The sequence below is a fragment of the Columba livia genome, chromosome 5 (assembly GCF_036013475.1).
Source record: "Columba livia isolate bColLiv1 breed racing homer chromosome 5, bColLiv1.pat.W.v2, whole genome shotgun sequence".
Classification (NCBI taxonomy): domain Eukaryota; kingdom Metazoa; phylum Chordata; class Aves; order Columbiformes; family Columbidae; genus Columba; species Columba livia.
Genome location: NC_088606.1, coordinates 10,700,607 through 10,718,923, shown reverse-complemented (window position 1 = coordinate 10,718,923; position 18,317 = coordinate 10,700,607). Strand labels below are relative to the sequence as shown.

Sequence of the window (18,317 nt, the reverse complement as noted above, 5' to 3'; positions counted from 1 at the left end):
TGATCTAGTGTAGCGGTAGGCAGTGAATTCAGATATTTTGTGTATAAGCTTTCATTACACTAGTCAAAATTTGTAATGTTTCAGGGACAGATGAAATCTGTGTGGCTTTGAATGAAAAATGATGGAAATAATAAAGGCTGTCATTACCATTTTTACTTCAATTTTTTTCAGTTTTATTTTTGCATTTTTTAGATTTAGAGTACTTTCTGGGACAATGCTTAGTGCCTAATTTAAAAGATGAAGCTGACAGCAGCAAATTAGATGTCTACATATTCTGCTTTAAGGTTCGTTCATGCAGTTCATGTAGGCTTGTTCATATAGATCTAAACTTAGAATGTGTGCCTTAGTATTTTGTTCCATATGGAACATTAGTCAAATAGCGTAGTTCTTGAAGGCTTTTGTAGAGTTATTGATTTTATTGTGCTTCAAACTGTTGCTGAGAAAATAACCTCAGAACCTATTATTTTATGATTTTTTTTTTTTTCCATGAGGATGCCTTAACTTTCATAAATTATTTAATATGGTGAAGGATGCAAAATGCCTTTTGTCTTTCTGAACTGCCGTTCAGGCTTCTGTGATGCGACCTTGGAAAGTAACCATAGAAACATGTTAAAAGCATCAACTGAAAATCAGTAGTTCGGTTTGACAGTGATGCAAATTCTGTGAAAGAAGATTATGATGTATTAGGAACACTTGAGGCATATATTACTGCTAACCTGTTAAACCTGATTATTCCATGACTATCAGTAGTTTCAGAATTTAATGCAAGGGAAAAAAGCACAAAAAATGAAACATACATTTTTTAAAAGTTGTCGTGTTTAAGATGTTTCTAGCTAAATCACTTCAGCCTGTCATTTTCTGTCCTGTTAAAAGCAAGAATTACATTTCTGCTAAGCTCATAATGTAGTTCAGCAGTTCTCCGTATTTAATAGCTGTAAACTTTTGCCCTGTACCCTGCTGGGATGCACTGGTATCCTGGCTTTGTGCAGAGCGGACTCAATTTAAATCTCTTTGACAGATAAAGTGGATAACTGGGTTATGAATAAGTAGTAGTTCACCAAAAGGTGAAGAAAATGTGTGACTCACTGGATCCTGAGTTATACCTTTTTGTGCTGACCTGTGGTAGTTAAGCTAGTCTGTGAAGTTGGAACAGAAGCGCTTGCTATAGTTACAGGTAACTGTAGTAAATTCTTGGGGAATGATGGGTCAAGGGAAGAAGCAGAGTCGGTTGCTAAAGCTTCCTCATTACACATGACCCACACCCAAGAAATCCTGTGGGAAAATTAAATTTGAATTACTTAGGAAAGTGGGGTACCAGCTCTTCTCAGTTAAGCTGCTGTAGTGGCAGATATAACCCAAACCTGTGCATGGTTTGTCCCTACTTTGCAGTGTTGCAGCAATGTCACGGGAGCTGCAAGGCTCTTGAGGGATGCAATGGTTCACGGGCATTAATGCAGCTCAACAACTGCTCGGTGCATCAACCCTTCTTTGTTAAATGCTCCTCAGTGCTCCACTTTCTCTTGCTGCCATTTGGTCACTTTTGGAAGCTGGTCAGGAAAGGGTGTCTGAGCAATCTGCAACTTGGGGGAGAGCTGCAGGTGTGCAGGTGAAGGGGAGCCAGATATATAATTAGCCTTTTCGCCTTAATGAATCCCTCATCTGACTGTAGTGGGCTGGAGCAGCCTGGTGGTCCCTGCTGTGTCGTCCTTCTTGCATGGTGCTGGAGAGGGGGACACCTCCCCAGCCCCCTTTTCCTCTCTGCGTGGAGCTGGGGAGAGCAGGAATGCCCTCGTCCAGATGTGCAGATGGAGATGAAGCAGGTGCCACCAAAGAGCTTGTCTCGTCTTGCTGGTACCACGCTGTGGCTGCTGGAATGTTGCTGCTAGCTGTCCCCAGAGAGCAAACGTGACCCACGTGTAGCACAACGCTATGCAGGGACAGGAGATGGGCAGGATGTGCAGCATTGTGCAGGATCTTGTGTCATCTTAGGGCAGCTTAAGCTTTCTCAGTTGCTGTGGCAGCATAATACTGCCTATAATTAAGTGCAAACAAAACAGTGTATGCTGTAGGTATATCCCATTTCGTGTTAGCCCATAAAGGAGGATAAATTAGAAGATAAGCCTGAATTTAGTAGGCCTTGTCCTTGGAAACAGAAATTACTCTCAGACAGCATGCTTAAGAGCAGAACATCATTACTGGCATCATTGCTAATACCACATCCTACATTTACACAGTGCTTTATCAGCATACGGTGAGCCACGCTCCCTGCTATGAAGAGCTCGTCTGTGATGACTGCTAGACTGATGGGGAGACAGAGATGAGAGACAGAGACAGTTCAGCAAAGACAGGAGGTAAATAAATTGGAGTAGTTGAGAGGAGAGGGAAGGTAGAGTTTTGGACATCGGCCCTGCTAAAAGCATGAAACGTATCCCGAAGGCAAACAGATCTGTGCTCAGGATATAGCTGTTTAATTAGAGGGGGGAGGACTGAATGATCAGCCAAGGTGGAAAGCCCATGGTGTGGATTTGAAAGAAAGGGAATTGGCTGAAAAAGCGAGGGTGGTGGTGACCAGAAGGAACAGTGTTGGGCATTTAGGAGTCATCACCTTAGCAAATGAAGCTCCCCAGTGTAGAGGATTAGGGATCAGGTTTAGAGATAGTGGTATGAAGCAAGGAGACTGTGCAAGGCATTGGTGTCAGGGAGGTGTTTGGAAGGAGGAGCATCGCCTGCACAGCACAGGCCACAGGGGTTGTGTGGGATCAGGTTGGGTTATGCTGGAGGTGGCAAAATGAAGAAAAGAGGGAGCCTGATGCCAACCAGATTGGCGGGAAATATATAAAAGAGGAGACAGTGAAAGAGGGGAGGAAAATGGATGTGGGCACCTCATGGTGAGGTTTGGATTTTGGAGAGGATGTCTTAGGTCTGTAGCTTCCCCACAAAAGCAGAATTGGGGCCCAACAAAACACTGACTAGGTGCTTTAAAGATCTTTGTCATGCGAGGCCACCCCTGGGGAAGGCTGATTTTTGTCAGTCCTGATTGCCTTGATGGATGATAATACAGGAGGTTCTGGAGCACCAGAAGCAGCCCTCTCCAGGAGATGTGGTGATTTTTTGGGTGGCTCTGGGTGGATCAGTTCAGGCTGCTGTTGCAGCAGTTGGATCTTAGGTTAGGTCTATATTCTGAGACATTCATGATGCTCAGGAGAAAGAGCAAAACAGAATAAATTAAAACAGATGTGCTCACAGATATGTCGGAGGGTAGAATCTGTGCCTTCAGAGCCACCCAAATTTGCATTTATTTGTGGGGATAAATGGTGGCCAGTGGAGGGGATTTTAAATTAGGGAAAAGTCTGAAGTATTTATGGATAATCTTGATGGGATTCATGCAGATATTTATTCTTACTTTGTCTTCTCTCTGATCTTCTGCTTTCTTAAACTTAATATTTTCTCCCTCAGTTTAAGGACTTTTCGTATGATCCTTTCTACATTTTCTCATTAATTCATAGTTGAATACATCTGCTTACTTTGCTTCCTGAATATATGGAATCTCACTGTTGTCTAGATACCAGAGTCTCTTTTCCCTTTGGCTTTTTCCTTCCTTTCTGCCCTTCCTAGCCTGTCAAAAGGAACACTTCTGCCTCTCTCCCACACAAGCCCTCCCAGTCTGCCTGCTTTTTTGGTTCCTGAACTCCTGACCACCACTGCTTGTCCTGACTCCGTTATTTGGGGCTTCTCAGCTTGTTGGCAGTGGCAGCTGGTGATTTTGCTGCAGTGGAAATGGAGCATTCCATAGGTAAAATGATAATGGTGACTTTCCTGTGGGGATGTAACTTGACATTTTGCACCTGCTTTACAACTTTATTAGTGACTTTTCAGACTCTTCCAATAATGTATTTAACTATTTTAATACTTTGTTAAGACAAACAGACTTAGTAGGCGAAATAGTAAATTCAGACTGATAGTTAATTGAATGTTTAGTTGTCATGGCTGACTTGCGGTCACTCTAACACTCAGTTTACTGTGTGCAGGATGTGGTTTGCAAGGCAGATGGACTTTCAAGTGACACTGTCTCTGTTCTGAGCTAGACTGCTTTGCTTGCTTGTGCTCGTGGCAAAATAAGACATCTCACATTATAACTTATAATTAAAATGAAATGTCAAGCCAAACTAATGACCAACTGCAGGATTACTCTGAAGGGACTTTTAAATTCTCCACGAAACAGCAGTGAATTTGGCTTTCTAAAACTTCCCTCATCTTTTCTGCTGGAGGATGGAAGATGTTTCTTTTGGCAGGACATTTCAGAGAGCTTAGCCAGTACCTCACTCAGCATCAGTTAGTGCTGCTTTACCAGTCATCAGAGTGATGCTCTTGGGGTTCCTTTCTGCTTTGTTGGGCATCTTGTGTCTTCTGTGGTGGAGCTCAATTATTAAGTGCCCTGTGGAGTTTTTACTCGGAGGAAATGACTCAGTGGAAGTTAATCAGCATAAAATGAATCTAATCTAAGAGTTATTAGTGAAGCTAGTTGGAGTCCAGGGCAAGCTTCAGAATATTTTGATAATGTGGCTCTAGCAGGCCTTCAGGAGCTGCTTATTTCTGCTGAAATCTGAAGTTACTGTCTTTGGGTCAGAAATAGTCAAATTTCTCCATCTGCAGTGATGGAAGAACATGCATCTCACATTTTCCTGCTAAGTGCTGTTTTAAATGGTGCTACCATTTCAGCCTATTATACCTCTGAGAAGTATCATTTTAGAACTCATGTCAGTTAAATAAATCACAGATACACTGGGCTTTAAGAGACAATGTGCCCTTCCTCTGTTTAAAAATACTTATTTTCTGAGCATATGACTTCTGTACTTGGGTGATTTCCACTGCATCATTGAATGCTGACAGTGACCATTTAACTTGCTAACAGTAGGAATAAGTAAATGTCCCCCTGAGAAGTTATTTGCTTGGCAGTATAGGTGTCAAGCCTTTGACTAAGCATCTGAAATAAAACCCAGCTGCAGTGAGAATGGAGCCTCTGTGGATTTTCTAGATGTGGACTGAAATGTGGAACTGAGGGAGCTGGATGTGATGAGAGAGGTATGTCTGTGGGGCTGGTGTGTTGGGGCAAAGGAAGGTAACCTGGAAACATAACTCACCCCAGAGCTTTTATGGTAAAGGAGGTTTTACTTTTATTCAGACTGCTATATGTAATTGGGAATGTGAAAATACTGAATTTCTCCCTTGCTCAGTCCCTCTCTATCTGATATTTGCCTGAATCTAGTTCATCAGATGAACCCCTTGCTAGCCACTTCTTGCATTTTCTGTCTCATCCTTTCCACTTGCAAATGTGCCTGTTTCTTCCCTGGAACAGCCTGAATGAGCAGAATGCTTTTGCTTTTCATACCAGGTTGTTCTTGATGAATAGCATGAAGTAGAATATCCTTTGTAACAAAAATAATTTATTGCCTGGTAAGTAATTTTGATTCTGGCTTCTTTCTGTATATTGGGAGCTGATATTGCAGGGCAAAATCTTAAGTGATCTATTTAAGTAATTAATAATGAAGGGCTAGTTAGCACCATTGTTTGTGTTTCATGACTTTCTAGTTTTAAAAATGTCTTTATTACCTTTTCTTGGTAGAATACAAATGAGACTAGAATTTTATTTTCCTCAACGTGACTGTTTCCTAAGTCTATGTCTTGCTGGCAAAGACGACAAACTTTTTTTGCTTAAGGAGTGTGCTTAGATTGATGTGGTTCTGCTTCCTTTAGTTCAGTTAGTTCATGAAACAGAGCGAGGAAATATTGCTGGCTTTCAGGTAGCTGTATTTTCAATACATAGCTATCTATGCAATGTGTAGCCTGGGAACTGACATATTTCTATATTAGGTGTTGACAGTCTTGCTTACATAAAGATTAACCTACACAGGTTTTCAGCAGTTTGTCATATGGTACAATTGTAAACAGCAAGTACAGAAGTACAGCAATATGTTAATCTGTGCTTGCTTTGTTTAACATCATTAGTGAACAGAGCTGGAAATGATATGTGGCAGGCTGCGGTGACTAGCTGTTATTCTGAGATATATATATATATATATATATATATATATATATATATATCTCTATATATATATGTATACAGATATATATAGATATATATGTCAGTTCCTGAACCCTAGTCCTGTCTGCTGAAGCAATCTTCTTTTGCCAGAAAAGTGTCTTAAATCTGCAGGCTGTGGAGAACATGGAGCTGACATCACTCATGACAATTTCATAGCAGTGACCTCAGAAACGGCTGGTGGAAAAAATGGTTGGAGTGTAACAGTTAGTGTTTCTGTAGATCTGTTCTGTAGATCTTAAACCTGAGGAAAAATTACAGGGAAGAGCTGTGAAAAATTCCTCCTTGGATTCCTGCATGCAACTAGCTTGGATGCTTGAAAATGGGCTTGTTTGGTTGCTTCTGTTTAAATAATAATGTGTAGCTGAGAGGAGGGATCAGCTGTTGGGTCTGTACACTGTGAGGGAGCCCTTCTGATGTTGGGGTACCCTGCAGGTTTGCTTTAACTTGTCATGCTATAGAGGTCTATTTGAGTTTATCTCAGATGGTTTTGCCTGGTCTTTTTGTGTGGTCCCTGAATTCAGACGAGTCTCAACTGTTGCACACCAATATGTTAAGCCTGAATTCTATATTTTATGAAGATGTGAGTAGAGAAGAGGGAGAGCAGCAAGGATGGTCAGAAATAAAGGAAACTTGACCTGTGAGGAAAGGTTGGAAGGACCAGGATATTTTAATTTGTAAATGAGACGACTGAGATGTGGTAGTGGTTTTCATACCAGTAACAGCTGTCGCAGTAGAAGGAAATAAGGTGCTCTACATGTCTGCTGGGGAGGGAGGGAAAAACAAGGAACATAAATTCCAGCAAGGCAGACTTATGAGAAACATGAGGTATGAATTTTCTAACAGTAAGAATAGTTAAAAACAGGAATTGATTGCCTTGGGAGGCTGTGGATTTGCTTGTACTGGAAGTTTCAAAGAACAAGTTGGTCAAATATGTATTGGGAGTGTGTTAGGTAAAGTGCATTCTACTGTGGAGCATTGGGAAAATGTAGATAACCTCTCAAAATCTCTTCTGGACCTGACTTCTCTGATTAGCTCTGAGTAGACAATGTTCCTGATATGACAATATAGCTGATTTTTATTTCTGCCTTACTGACTTTAATAAGAGATAGTAAGAGAAAATTAAGAAGTCACTCAAAGTGAGAGGTTGAAATTCAGCCTGAATTGCAAGATCATGCTATGTGCAAGAGGAAGAGCATGAATTTAAGCTCATATTTGAGATACTTTATCTCATAATGTTTGCTTGGTAATAGCCCCAAAATATTAGATGTGGTTTGACATTTTGGAATGTTTTAGAATAATGGTTTTCTATTGAAACTTCATTGCCATCACCCATCATAAAATTGCCATTGTTTGAGGCTGTGCATTGTGATCCAGATGGGCTAATTATTTATTGAGGAAGTTGAACCACTGAAATAAGGAACATTAATTGTTTGTTCTTCCTGGCAGTGCTTCTTGACAGCATTGCTGGGACAGCTAAGCAAACAAAGGTTTGGTGCTGTGCTTGTGTAATGGTGCTAACATAAGAAAAGCAATTATATCCTCCTGAAGCTCTGTATCCATTGCAGGAACCTTGTAAGCTTGTTCTAGGAGGAAGAGCAAACCATAACCTCAAAATTTAATCTATACTTTATAAGTGACTCCTTGGGCAAAATTTATGGTAGGAATAGAGATGGTTCCTGTCCTTTCCAAACCTTCATGACAGATTTAGACATTCCCAGTTTTCTCTTTAAAAATGGCTATATCTGAACCAGGTTTTGTTTTCCAAATGTAATGCCATTAGTGGAAATTAATACCTTGTTTATTTTAAAGTTTTCTTGGGGCTTTGGGTAGCAACTGCACTGTTTCGTTGTGCTGCCTTTCTAATTTTAGAACCACAAATCAAACAATAATAGCACTAATAAAAGTAATAATGCCAACCAAGGGTATTCTGTGAGTTGCGGAAGGCTCAGGACAGAGTGCTGGAGGGTGTATTGTAGGACATCCGTCTATTTGTTGTCTGTGTTGACAAGTAATTAAGGAAACAATAACTGGAACTGCAGATACAATGAGAGACTCTGACTTTCCCACTGCTTCCTTTGGAGCTGGTTTTCAGTGGGAAAGGCTTGGAATATGTGGTGGAGGAGTGATGTCTTGTTGGGCTGGGAACTGGGAAAGTTTGGAAGAGTGGACTGATTCCCAGTGTAAACCTGCGTCCGGAATTTTGCAAGCTTTGCAGAGAGTTCAGAATCAGGATAAAAACTGCTTTTGTGGTGATTGTCAAGGTCAAACCAAACTCCTGAGTAGGTGTACTCTTGAGTAAATGCCAAAGTTCAGGATATTTAAGGCTTGGACTGTACTCTTCTTTGGCCTTGACTCTCTCAGTGAAGCCCTTAAGCATTCTTACATTATGAATAATGGCAATGATCTCTGAAAGATAAGTCTGGCTAATAACACTAAAACTGTTAATATGTAATGAGTCACACTGAAATAAATGTGCAGAAGTTCTATTATTTTTGCCAGTGGAGCTTACTAATGGGAAGCAGGACTCCCAGTTCTGTTTCTGACTTGTGGTGGTTAGTCTGTAAACCCACTTTGTCAATTAAATCCTCTGTATATTTCTCAATTGACCCATTTCTAGTGTGTGTCCCAGAGTATATTTCACATCACTCTTCCTTCTGAAGCTGATAAATTCCACAAAGTGTTAAGCAAAAATTTTATAATTGTGCATAGTTATAAAAGTTTCAAATCTAATTTTATTTTTCATGGAGAAATTATGCCCAGAAGGAACACTATTCCTTAGGGGATTAAATCGTACTGTTTACTTTCACAGCTATAATGTGCAGAACGTGCACAGTGAGTGTAAGCTGGAAGCAGCTTGCAGTACATCAGAATATCTGAAATGTCACGTTAACCACGTAGGCAGAATTTAAAATAAAAGTGTGTAGTTTTTTTAATTAGCAGGGTTTGTAGCTACTGTTGAGGCACAGTCTTATTCCCTAGGTGCTGAACATTATGTCATTGATCTGACCATGTTTTTCGTCACTGGTCTCAGCCATGCATGGCAGAAAACCTAGTAACCTGTAAATTGTGTAGGGGAAAGAGCAGGTTAGAGCCTGTCCCTTGTCATTTGATATTTGAGTCCCCCTGCATGTGCCATATATTATTTTTATTTTCTACCATGACACCTTGCTATGGGAAAAGAACTCTCCAGAGCATCTTAAAAGACATCTCCTATTAAAGATGGAAAGAGTTAAGCAAAATACAGACAGTAGATCTCACAGGCAGAGGTAAAAATCATATACATGGGTGTCCCTCATGCTTTAATTGGAATAGAGGCATGAGAGCGTGTGGCTTAGTTTCCCTCGCGAGAATGTTTTGTGGAAGAGTGCTTGGTGGAGGCTGAATGGGGAAAGCGAAGGTAGGTACAAAGCATACATCTCTGTCAAAGCTGTGACAAAATGCTTGGAAAATGCCCAGAAAAACAAATTACTACAATGCTTAAGTCTTGCATAGTGTTCTCCACAGGTCATAATTTTCCCTGTGAGGAAACAGGAGTTGATATTGGAGAAGGTCAGACAGCCCACTGTGGTGCTGAAGATGGATGTGAGGGCCTCCTGTGCAAGATTAAATTCGAGAAAAACAAATCGGGAAAGAGCTGTGGCACCTAATTAGGCTCCTACAGAAAGTGTTCTGATATGAGCCCGACTTAGGTCTTTCTGATGCTAGGCAAAAAAGGCCCCATTTATGAGAGCTTAGTGTTCCATATCTTTGTGGGACAAAGTCCCCCTGAGAAAAGGAATGCTGGAATAAAAAAGTTCTGGAAACTTAAGTGTAAATTCAGTAATGGGTTGTTGGATGAGGACTGCAGAAAATCTAGCACTCTGGAGTGTCTCAGAAGTGGCTCCCTGTAAATACATACTCCCATGAATTTTACTCAACTAAGGAGTTTTGTGAAGCTAGATTTTGTTTCATTCAGTTGGGCTCATGTCCAGACCAGCTTGGCCTGTATTTTGGCCTAATGAGTACTTGGCTGGGGTGCCACCAAGTATATTGTTGGTGCTGCGAGAAGTGTATAAGGATTGATGAGTCCTTCTGTGGTGCTCTTTGGGCTCCTGGACTGGTCCAGGCAAGCAAAGCATACGAAGACTGCTGCCCAGCTGGCTTTTGTAGTAGTTAAAATAACTGACTGTTCTTTTTGTAGGAGCTGAGGATGGCAATTACCTAAATTCATATTCAGAGTCTACAGTTTGATAGTGATGTTTCATTTTGCCTAAATTGCCTGTTCTTTCCATTAGATCCTTAACTTTTCCCTTTTAGAAAACAATACACACAACAAAACCCAACAAACCCAACAAGCTCTTTGATACTGCTGGTACAAGATGGCTGTGATGTTCCAGCTCCAGAAACAACCACATTTTAATGTCATGCAAAGGAATTCTTGCATTCAAACACAGAGGTTGTAATTAAGCTTTGTGCACTGCTACCTGAGAAGAGATGCTTTTTGAATGTTAACCACATACTTCATTATTAGTGCCCTTGGCCTGTTGCCCATCAAAGCACTGATTATTTTCTACAACAGCTACTCCAGTTCCTCTGCTTTTTCAGTTTCCTGTTATCTCACATGGACATCAGCAGTGCCTTTGCCAAATTTCTTAGTAAAATCGTGGCACTCCAGACTCATAGGAAGAGGATTTATCAGCACTAGAGCAGTTAATTGCTTTAGCTAGCATATGGCACTGTCCTTTGAACAGTGGAGTTGCAGAAAGTGTGTGAATACTGTTGGAAGTGGATCACTTTGAAAGTTGTTCTGGCTTGATGGGGGGTAAGACAACTAGTAATGGATTTGATGTCTTCGATCTGATTTTTGAAATGATCCAAAGCTGTGTTACTGAGCTATTTTGAGAGATACTATAAGAAGACTGATTTTTCTGTTTATTTGCTTATCTATTTTGCTTAGCTTGGCCCTTTTGGATCAATTTACTCGTTGAGTTGTTAGCGGTTAGTTAGGTGCTTGAATACAAGATTCCTGAGTAAATTTGTCCTTTGTATCTCATTCTATTTCATGTATGTTTCCCAGAGGAGCTCCTTCAGCCAGATCTATTGAATGAATAATTGTTTCATCAGTATTTAGTATATATCTTGATTGCACTTTGAAGACATTCTCTTGAGGAGTTTTTATCATTTCAACAAGGGATCATCGCATGTAAACAAGGAAATAAACATTATCTTTCATATTAATCAGCACAATGATTAAATAATAACCGCATTTGTTAATTGGTACTTGGAGATAGAGGGTAATGACTGTCTTGAGTTCAACAATGAGAGTACCAACAGGTAGAGACTCTTTTCTGCACAATAAAGCTGCATGTAATTTAGGAGGCGTTACGGTCTTAATGTGCAGCTGCAACCATAGCCAAGTTGTACAACTGTTTGCCTGGTGTCCTATTTCAAACATATGTTTTCATACCGAATGAGGTATTAGCAAGGGGATTTGAGATATAGGCAATTAAATCAGTTCTCATTGACACCAAAACCTCGAGGTTCTGCATAAACCTGTGCTTGCAGTGTTTTGTTTCGCTGTGGGACGCAGTTTCTGCTGGTTTCAGGATGCAGCAGGAGTCAAAAGCTGCTTCTTTCCTCAGAGGCAAAAGTCCAGCTTGTCCCTCACAAGACAGTGGTTTCTGGCTCTCTCTGAATTTGGAACTAGAGCCTCATTTTTTCATCACTCAAATCTTTGTCTTTTTCTAAATATTGCAGTGTTTGTAGAGGAAGCACATAGGGGGTCTGTATCTCTAGAAGCCGACAAAGTAAAAAGATACAGGAGTTTAACATACAAGTTTGGGAATATAGACCATAGGACTGGGAATTTTGGAGATTGTATTGAGTCCTGCCCCTCGTACTGATGCACTGTCTGATGTTGACCCAAGGGAGTAATTTTATTGCTGAGACACAGCCAGTTCTTTGTACTGCAACTCATTTGAAGCAAATAGAGCTGCTCGAGGTAGCTGTGTGGCCCTCCTCCTCTCAGTGTTAATTTTTTGCTTCTAACCTGCCATAAATGTAGGCAAAGGAAGAGTTTCCTTCTCTGGTCAGTTTACTAAGCTGACTCAGCCTGAGGCTGCCTGACGACTAGATCTGTGGCAAGTTTAGGGGTCTAGATTTACCCTGAATTAGGTATGACAGCAAAGCACTGCCTTAGTTTCTCCATATGTCTGTTGCTTATAATACTTCACAGATGCTAGTGCCAGTTTGATCTCACTGAAAAGTACTTGGAGATTCCGTGCTGAAAGGCATGATGAAAATATACAGTAGCTGTTGTACAAAGAGACTTTTTGTCATCACATCTTTATAAACTAACTTGTCCAAAGTGCCTGTGTATTGCAAGCATGGACGAGAAAAGTGCTTTGTCCCCAGATGACCTGTTGGCATCAGCAGTGTGGTCTCAGGTTGACCACAAGTGCTGGCAGTGTAACACTCTGCATTTTTGCTGCCCTAGCAGTCATTCAAAGTCATGTTAAAAGATGGCATGTTGGATGCTTTTACCATATGTATCTGGGGTGGGCTCTCTATTGACAGTCTCAGGGTCAGATCACATACATCCTATTCAGGTGACCAAGCTCTCCTTGGCTTTGATAGAGTGGAGATTTCACTCTCAGTGCAATCCCTGGTTGCCCAGCATGTGTTCACTAAAGCTATATTTGTTCTACTTAACTCTGCAGGGGGATTTTTGCCATGTGAGTTTTGATGTAGAGCTTCTGTTTCTTGCTATACTGTTTGGTGTTGCTGATGGGGAATAGAAGAAAAGTTGATTATGTTCATATCCTTATTCACAAGGAAGAATGTTACCATTTTAATTTTATGTTTTAATTTTTCCTTCTTTAGCTTTTATGTTTTGAAATTCTGCATTTCAAAAGCAGGATCATTATCATTCAGAACATTAAAGCATGTCTTTTTAATAGCTTTCTCTTTTAATGTGAAAGAATGGAATGGAGGAGGAAAAACCAATCTGTCTTGAAGGAAATTCTCTGTTATCTCAGGATTTTCAGTGCAACCAACAAGAGAGGATCTTGAGCTCAACTGACTTGGGACTGTTATTCTCTGCCTTGAGTAACTTGTAGAGTACAAAGAACGACTTTCATAATGTTATCACCAGCAAAGTCCATCTGGTACTGCCAGTGACAAGGGGATTATTTCAGCTTTTCATTACGTCAGTGAGATTTTAGGATTCAACTGTCAAGCTGTTGGGGAAAAGAGGGAAAAGTTAGATTATAACTGAAACTGTTGGGGGAGAAATTATCTAAATATTTTGCCAGTAATTTTTCTACCCATATTTCCTTCTGTTAGTCTCCTAATGGTTTGCCCTTATGAAATCAGATTAGAAAGCAATGACTTGATTTGTTAGGCAGGCAGTGATGACAATGAACGTCTGTTTGTCTGGTTCAGATTCTCATTAACACCTAGTAACATTGTCCTTTCTTGCTATTACTTTTATACAGAGCAGCACAGAAGCTTAACCTGTCTTCGAAGAGAAAGAAATACCATCCACCCCTGCCACACACACATGACTTCTCTATTTATGCTACTAATTTTAGTGGCATCCTGCAGCTCTGTCCTCCCCCAGCACCACCATGCCTTCTGAGAGCTGTGTCCAAAATCAAGGACAACCCTGGCATTGGAAAGGTAACTTTGGATTTTGATTTTTTTTTTAATAGTTTTCTAGGTGAATTTTAACAGGGCTGGAGGCTTTCAGCCTAGAACAGAGTCAGAGAGGCTCAAGGGAAGGGTCTTGGGATAGAGAGCGAGCCACAACTCTTTGAATGTGCCTGAGAGCTGTTATCACCTGTTGACTTTGGAAAGAGTTGGCAGCCTCTGAGCAAATTCAGTGCTGGAGTGTTGGCTTCCTTGAAGTCAGTTAACATCACTGGCAACAGCATTGCCAAAGGTTATTTTGTTTTTGCCACTATTAAAGCAAGAAACAATTTTCCTTTGGCATCATTTGGTCAAACTCAGTGAACATACAGGATTCAGCTTTGGCAGAATCAGTCTCTGCATTGCCAGCAAGGCTCAGCCGTTGGTGCTTGAGGTTAAGGAGATACCTTGAGGAGGCTTTGTTTTCTTCTGCTTCACATGTCATTATAAGTCAGGAGTATGGAAATGAAGTGGCAGGAGAGAAATAGCTGTCTTTCCAACTTATGAAATACAACATCTTTCAAATTGTAATATTTGTGCTAATTTTATTTAAAATTAATTAAAATACAACCCAATTATTTAAAGCTTTATTCATATTTATAACTGTTTAATCACCCATGCAGCAGAATCTGAATACTTATTTATATAGGTTTATATAGGTTACAAGAGATTAGCATTTGAAGATAAAACTGGAGTATATCATGTGTGCAGGAGAGCTAAAATACACACCTTGAGCATTAAATGCACACAAATGAGCATTAACATAAAGAGATTGTCAGCCTAAATACCTCTAACTGCCACTGTTGCTCATAGAGACTGCTCTGTATTTCTCAAGTCGGTGAGTTTGTGCTAAATGGAAAACAAAGGAGTAATGGGTCTGTTTTAAGCAGGTGAAAACTCACAGATGAAAATGTGGTTTCTTCTTTTATTCCCAGTGAGTTAGAAAAGAGGATGTACTGTTAAATAGTGGAATACAGCAAACCGGGCATAGTAATTTAGAAATTCCCAGGTGCAGGAAGGTTTGCTGAGGAGCACCCTTTCTATGTGTGTGTTTCAGCAGACCCCATTTGTTGTGCCTGTTGCTTCTCCATGAGTCTCAGTGCTTGGCCATGGCACCAGGAATAATAGGGGTGTAGCATTTCTGAGGCTCTTTGGAAGACCTTTAAAGCATACTTGTGTCTCCTTGTGCCTGCAGCTTAATAAAACTGTCTTTGCACCTCACTGCACTTTCGCACCTGCAGATATCTGTAGCCAAGAGACTTCAGCCTCTGTCCTGTGCTTTGAGGGCGGTTGGTGGTGTTTACCAGTGTGACTTGTGCCTCATGGAAAGCTCTGGTTTATCTGGTGTCTTTAAACAGATCAACAAAGTCTAATAAAGATCAAGTGCACAGTCCCAGGTGGCAGGAGATGATGTGCCTTGTGCCATGTGGTCTATCTGCTTTCTTCATTAGCGAGCATAGCAGAAGGCTTTCAAACGGAAGAGCTCTACCAGAATGCCAAGGGACATGGCAGGACCTGGAGCAGCTGTGCAGCTCAGCTGTGAGAGCTTCTCCTCCAACACAGGATATGTATGTTTCCCATGCTGGCAGTGCATCTGGTATTTCTCTCCTGCCTGGCACACTACACCAAGAATTTCCAGACTTTATGGGTCAACAAACTGCTGTTGACCCTCAAATGTCTCTGTTGTTCAGATGAAAACATTGTTGAAGATACTGTTTGGGCCCCGGGTTCCAGCTGTGTCCTTTTCACCGCATACTTGTTGACCACAATTTGGAAGAATCCTGCACTGTACTGGAAAGGATGAGAGCTCTCTGCAAATTGAATCTGCCCTTTGGTTCTTGATTTAAGATCTAGGCCAGAGGTGTCAAACTAATTTTCACCGGTGGCCACATCAGCCTCGTAGTTGCCTTCAAAGGGCCAAATGTAATTTTAGGACTGCATAAATATAACTACAGAAAATGAGTTTGACACCCCTGATCTATACCATCCAAATAGTGATGGGGTGTGCTAGTTACTAGTTTTAGTGCTCCTCAAAAAATAAAGTAACTAGGCATCTTCTCTGATCCACAGTATAAAATGCACAGTTCCTGTTAAATGGCTCACAACCCATTCCTCTTTTACAACTTTATAAATTAGTGTTTGCCCATAGGAAAAAAACTTCCAGCAATATAGTGTTTTGTAAAACTATGTGTCAGCATAAATGAAATCTCACGTATCCTAATTCTTAGAACTTATGGTCAAAGGATAACTGTCAGTCCTGCATAGGTCATCTTTTAGTACTAGACACTGATAGTTTAGCCTTTTCTGAGCAACGCCAAGAAGCTTTTGGTAGCATGTAGCCCACTGCACAGTAACATTCTCCATTATAATTTCCTCTTCACCAGCTTCTACTGATCAAGATTTAGTCAGCTATTATCTCATTATGAGGATTATGGGAATAAAGTAATTACCTTTCTTCCTCACTGCTTTGAGTATCATAGCAATTGAGAGAAAAATCAGCAAATGCTGACAGATGTGCTGTGGTCCTCTGTTAACTTCAGTCTTTCATCTTCTAATGGCTTTCTACTTTACACTACTCCTGGTTATCCTTTTTTTTTTTTTTTTTTTTTTCCTGTGGCTTTTTCTTGCAGCCTGTCCAACAATAAGTACGAGATACACATAGGGGACAGAATCAGTGGTGAATTCTGGAGTCACTTTTTCCTACCACAGCATCTGTGGTGGTGGCAGGGGCTCTCCTTTGGTTTTTGTGACCATTCCTAGGTCAGCAATGTCCCTCGCCCTGTTATTACTGTGTGGTTCCAGGGGGCTAAGCAGCTGGTGGGGCAGCTTTTCCTTCCTCACCTACCCGCTTGCTGCTGTTTTGGCTTTCATGGTTAGTCACGTTGTGGAGGACAGGTTCCTTGTTGGTTTTTGCTGTACAGGTAAGTGTAGCAGTGGTGATGGGCTGCCTCTTTCCCACCTAACTTCACTTTACCAAGCTGAGAATGACTCATTGAGGACCAGTCCTTATTCTCCTCAAGGGAGTGATTTTTCTGAGCACAGATAGCTTGGTAAGTTTTGATTGCCTTGTCAAATGGTTTCTTTCAGAACAGGACAGAATTCCATAGAGAGACATGGCTTTTCTTACTGTGAAGGGGCTGAAGAGATAAAATTTAAGGAGAAGAGTATAAGTTATGTGAGAATGAAAAACAGAGTACTGAACTGGAAACACATGAAGTGTCCAAGATACTTCAGTGAGAGCAGTGTGTCTTCCTTCATGAAACGTTGAAGTGGTGAATCATGTCAACTGTGCAGAAATACTGTTTATATTAGGAGAGAACTAGTGAGTAAGGCTTGAACACTGCAATGAATAATCATTATCTATAATGACACACTCTATGTAGTCCCATTTCTTTTGTAAATCTTTTGAAAGCTTAGAGCAAGGTAAATGTTGAAACATTTATAGTGTCCAATATGATTGGTTTTCTATACTGGTAATTTTTGACTTTTTTTTTTTCCCCTCACTGATGCTCAAGGTTGCCTTTTAGCTGGTATTCAAGACATTATAAAAGACACAGGAACAGAATGTGGAAAATATTACGTCACTTTGGGGCTAAAAGGGAAAAAAAGGCTCCAGAGGGAATCAAGAAGTATGGCATTGTAAGGCTGACTTTCAGAACAGGTAACCAGCCAAAGTGGTTGAAACAATGATAAAGACAGAATTAGCAGGCAGAGATTAATGTGATATGGTAGGGATCAGTTGATGGAGTTTTTACAGGTGGAACAGATTCGCATTCTGTGGAAGAGTCAGTGAGTGTTTGAATAGGGTTGGCCTGGTTGATAGAGTGTATTTGGGTTTTGAAAAAGCCTTTGACAAGTGCCCTGACTTAGGTTTCTTAAAAAAAAACGTAAACTGTCATGTATTCTCCGGTGGTTTAATAACTGGTGGGAAACAAGAGGGTGAATTTCACACTGGAGCAAAATTAGTCATGGTGTCGTGTGGAAGTCCATGCTGCCTTCCTAAATGATTTGGATGAGGTGGTGAATCTGTGTACTCAGAGCAGCCAAAGCTAAAAACTGACTGTGAAGACTTGGAAATAGGTCTCATGACACTGAAGTTACTGGGTGGATAAAGAGGCTGATGAACTTCTGTGTTGATTAACACAAAGCAGGGTATATAAGGAGCTCTAACTATGCATGGACCCACAATAAGAATATCAGGCATGGCCATAACCCATTTTACCAGCTACTGGAGAAGCTACAGCATTGGGTTTGTTATCATGCGTCTGAGCTTCTAAAGAAATGCTTTATTGACTGCTCAGGAGGCAAAAAGATTAATTGTAGGGAGTCTCTGACAGTATGTGATATAAATATATGTTCCTCTTCAGGCTCATAATGGCTTTTGAAAACTTTTTTCCTCTTCTCTCCTGGCCTTTTTCCTTGAGGTAATAACTTTCACAAAGTTTAATAGAGGATGGTAACAACTGAAGAAAAGTAAAGATTTCCCTTCCTCCCCCATGTAGATACTTCTGAATTGCCTTCTCAGAGAGGACCTATTGCTGTGGCT

General features: G+C 40.7%; 1 protein-coding gene across 7 annotated transcripts in view; it reads left to right on the top strand.

Annotated features, from left to right (window-relative positions):
* The window catches only part of KIF26A (kinesin family member 26A), a 115,577-nt gene that overhangs the window by 70,424 nt on the left and 26,836 nt on the right, over positions 1-18,317 (top strand). For all 7 annotated transcript variants that reach the window (XM_065063337.1, XM_065063338.1, XM_065063339.1 and 4 more), the window contains one exon: positions 13,579-13,762. In XM_065063337.1, the coding sequence (XP_064919409.1) occupies positions 13,579-13,762 (184 nt within the window). The remainder of the gene's footprint in view (positions 1-13,578; positions 13,763-18,317) is intronic.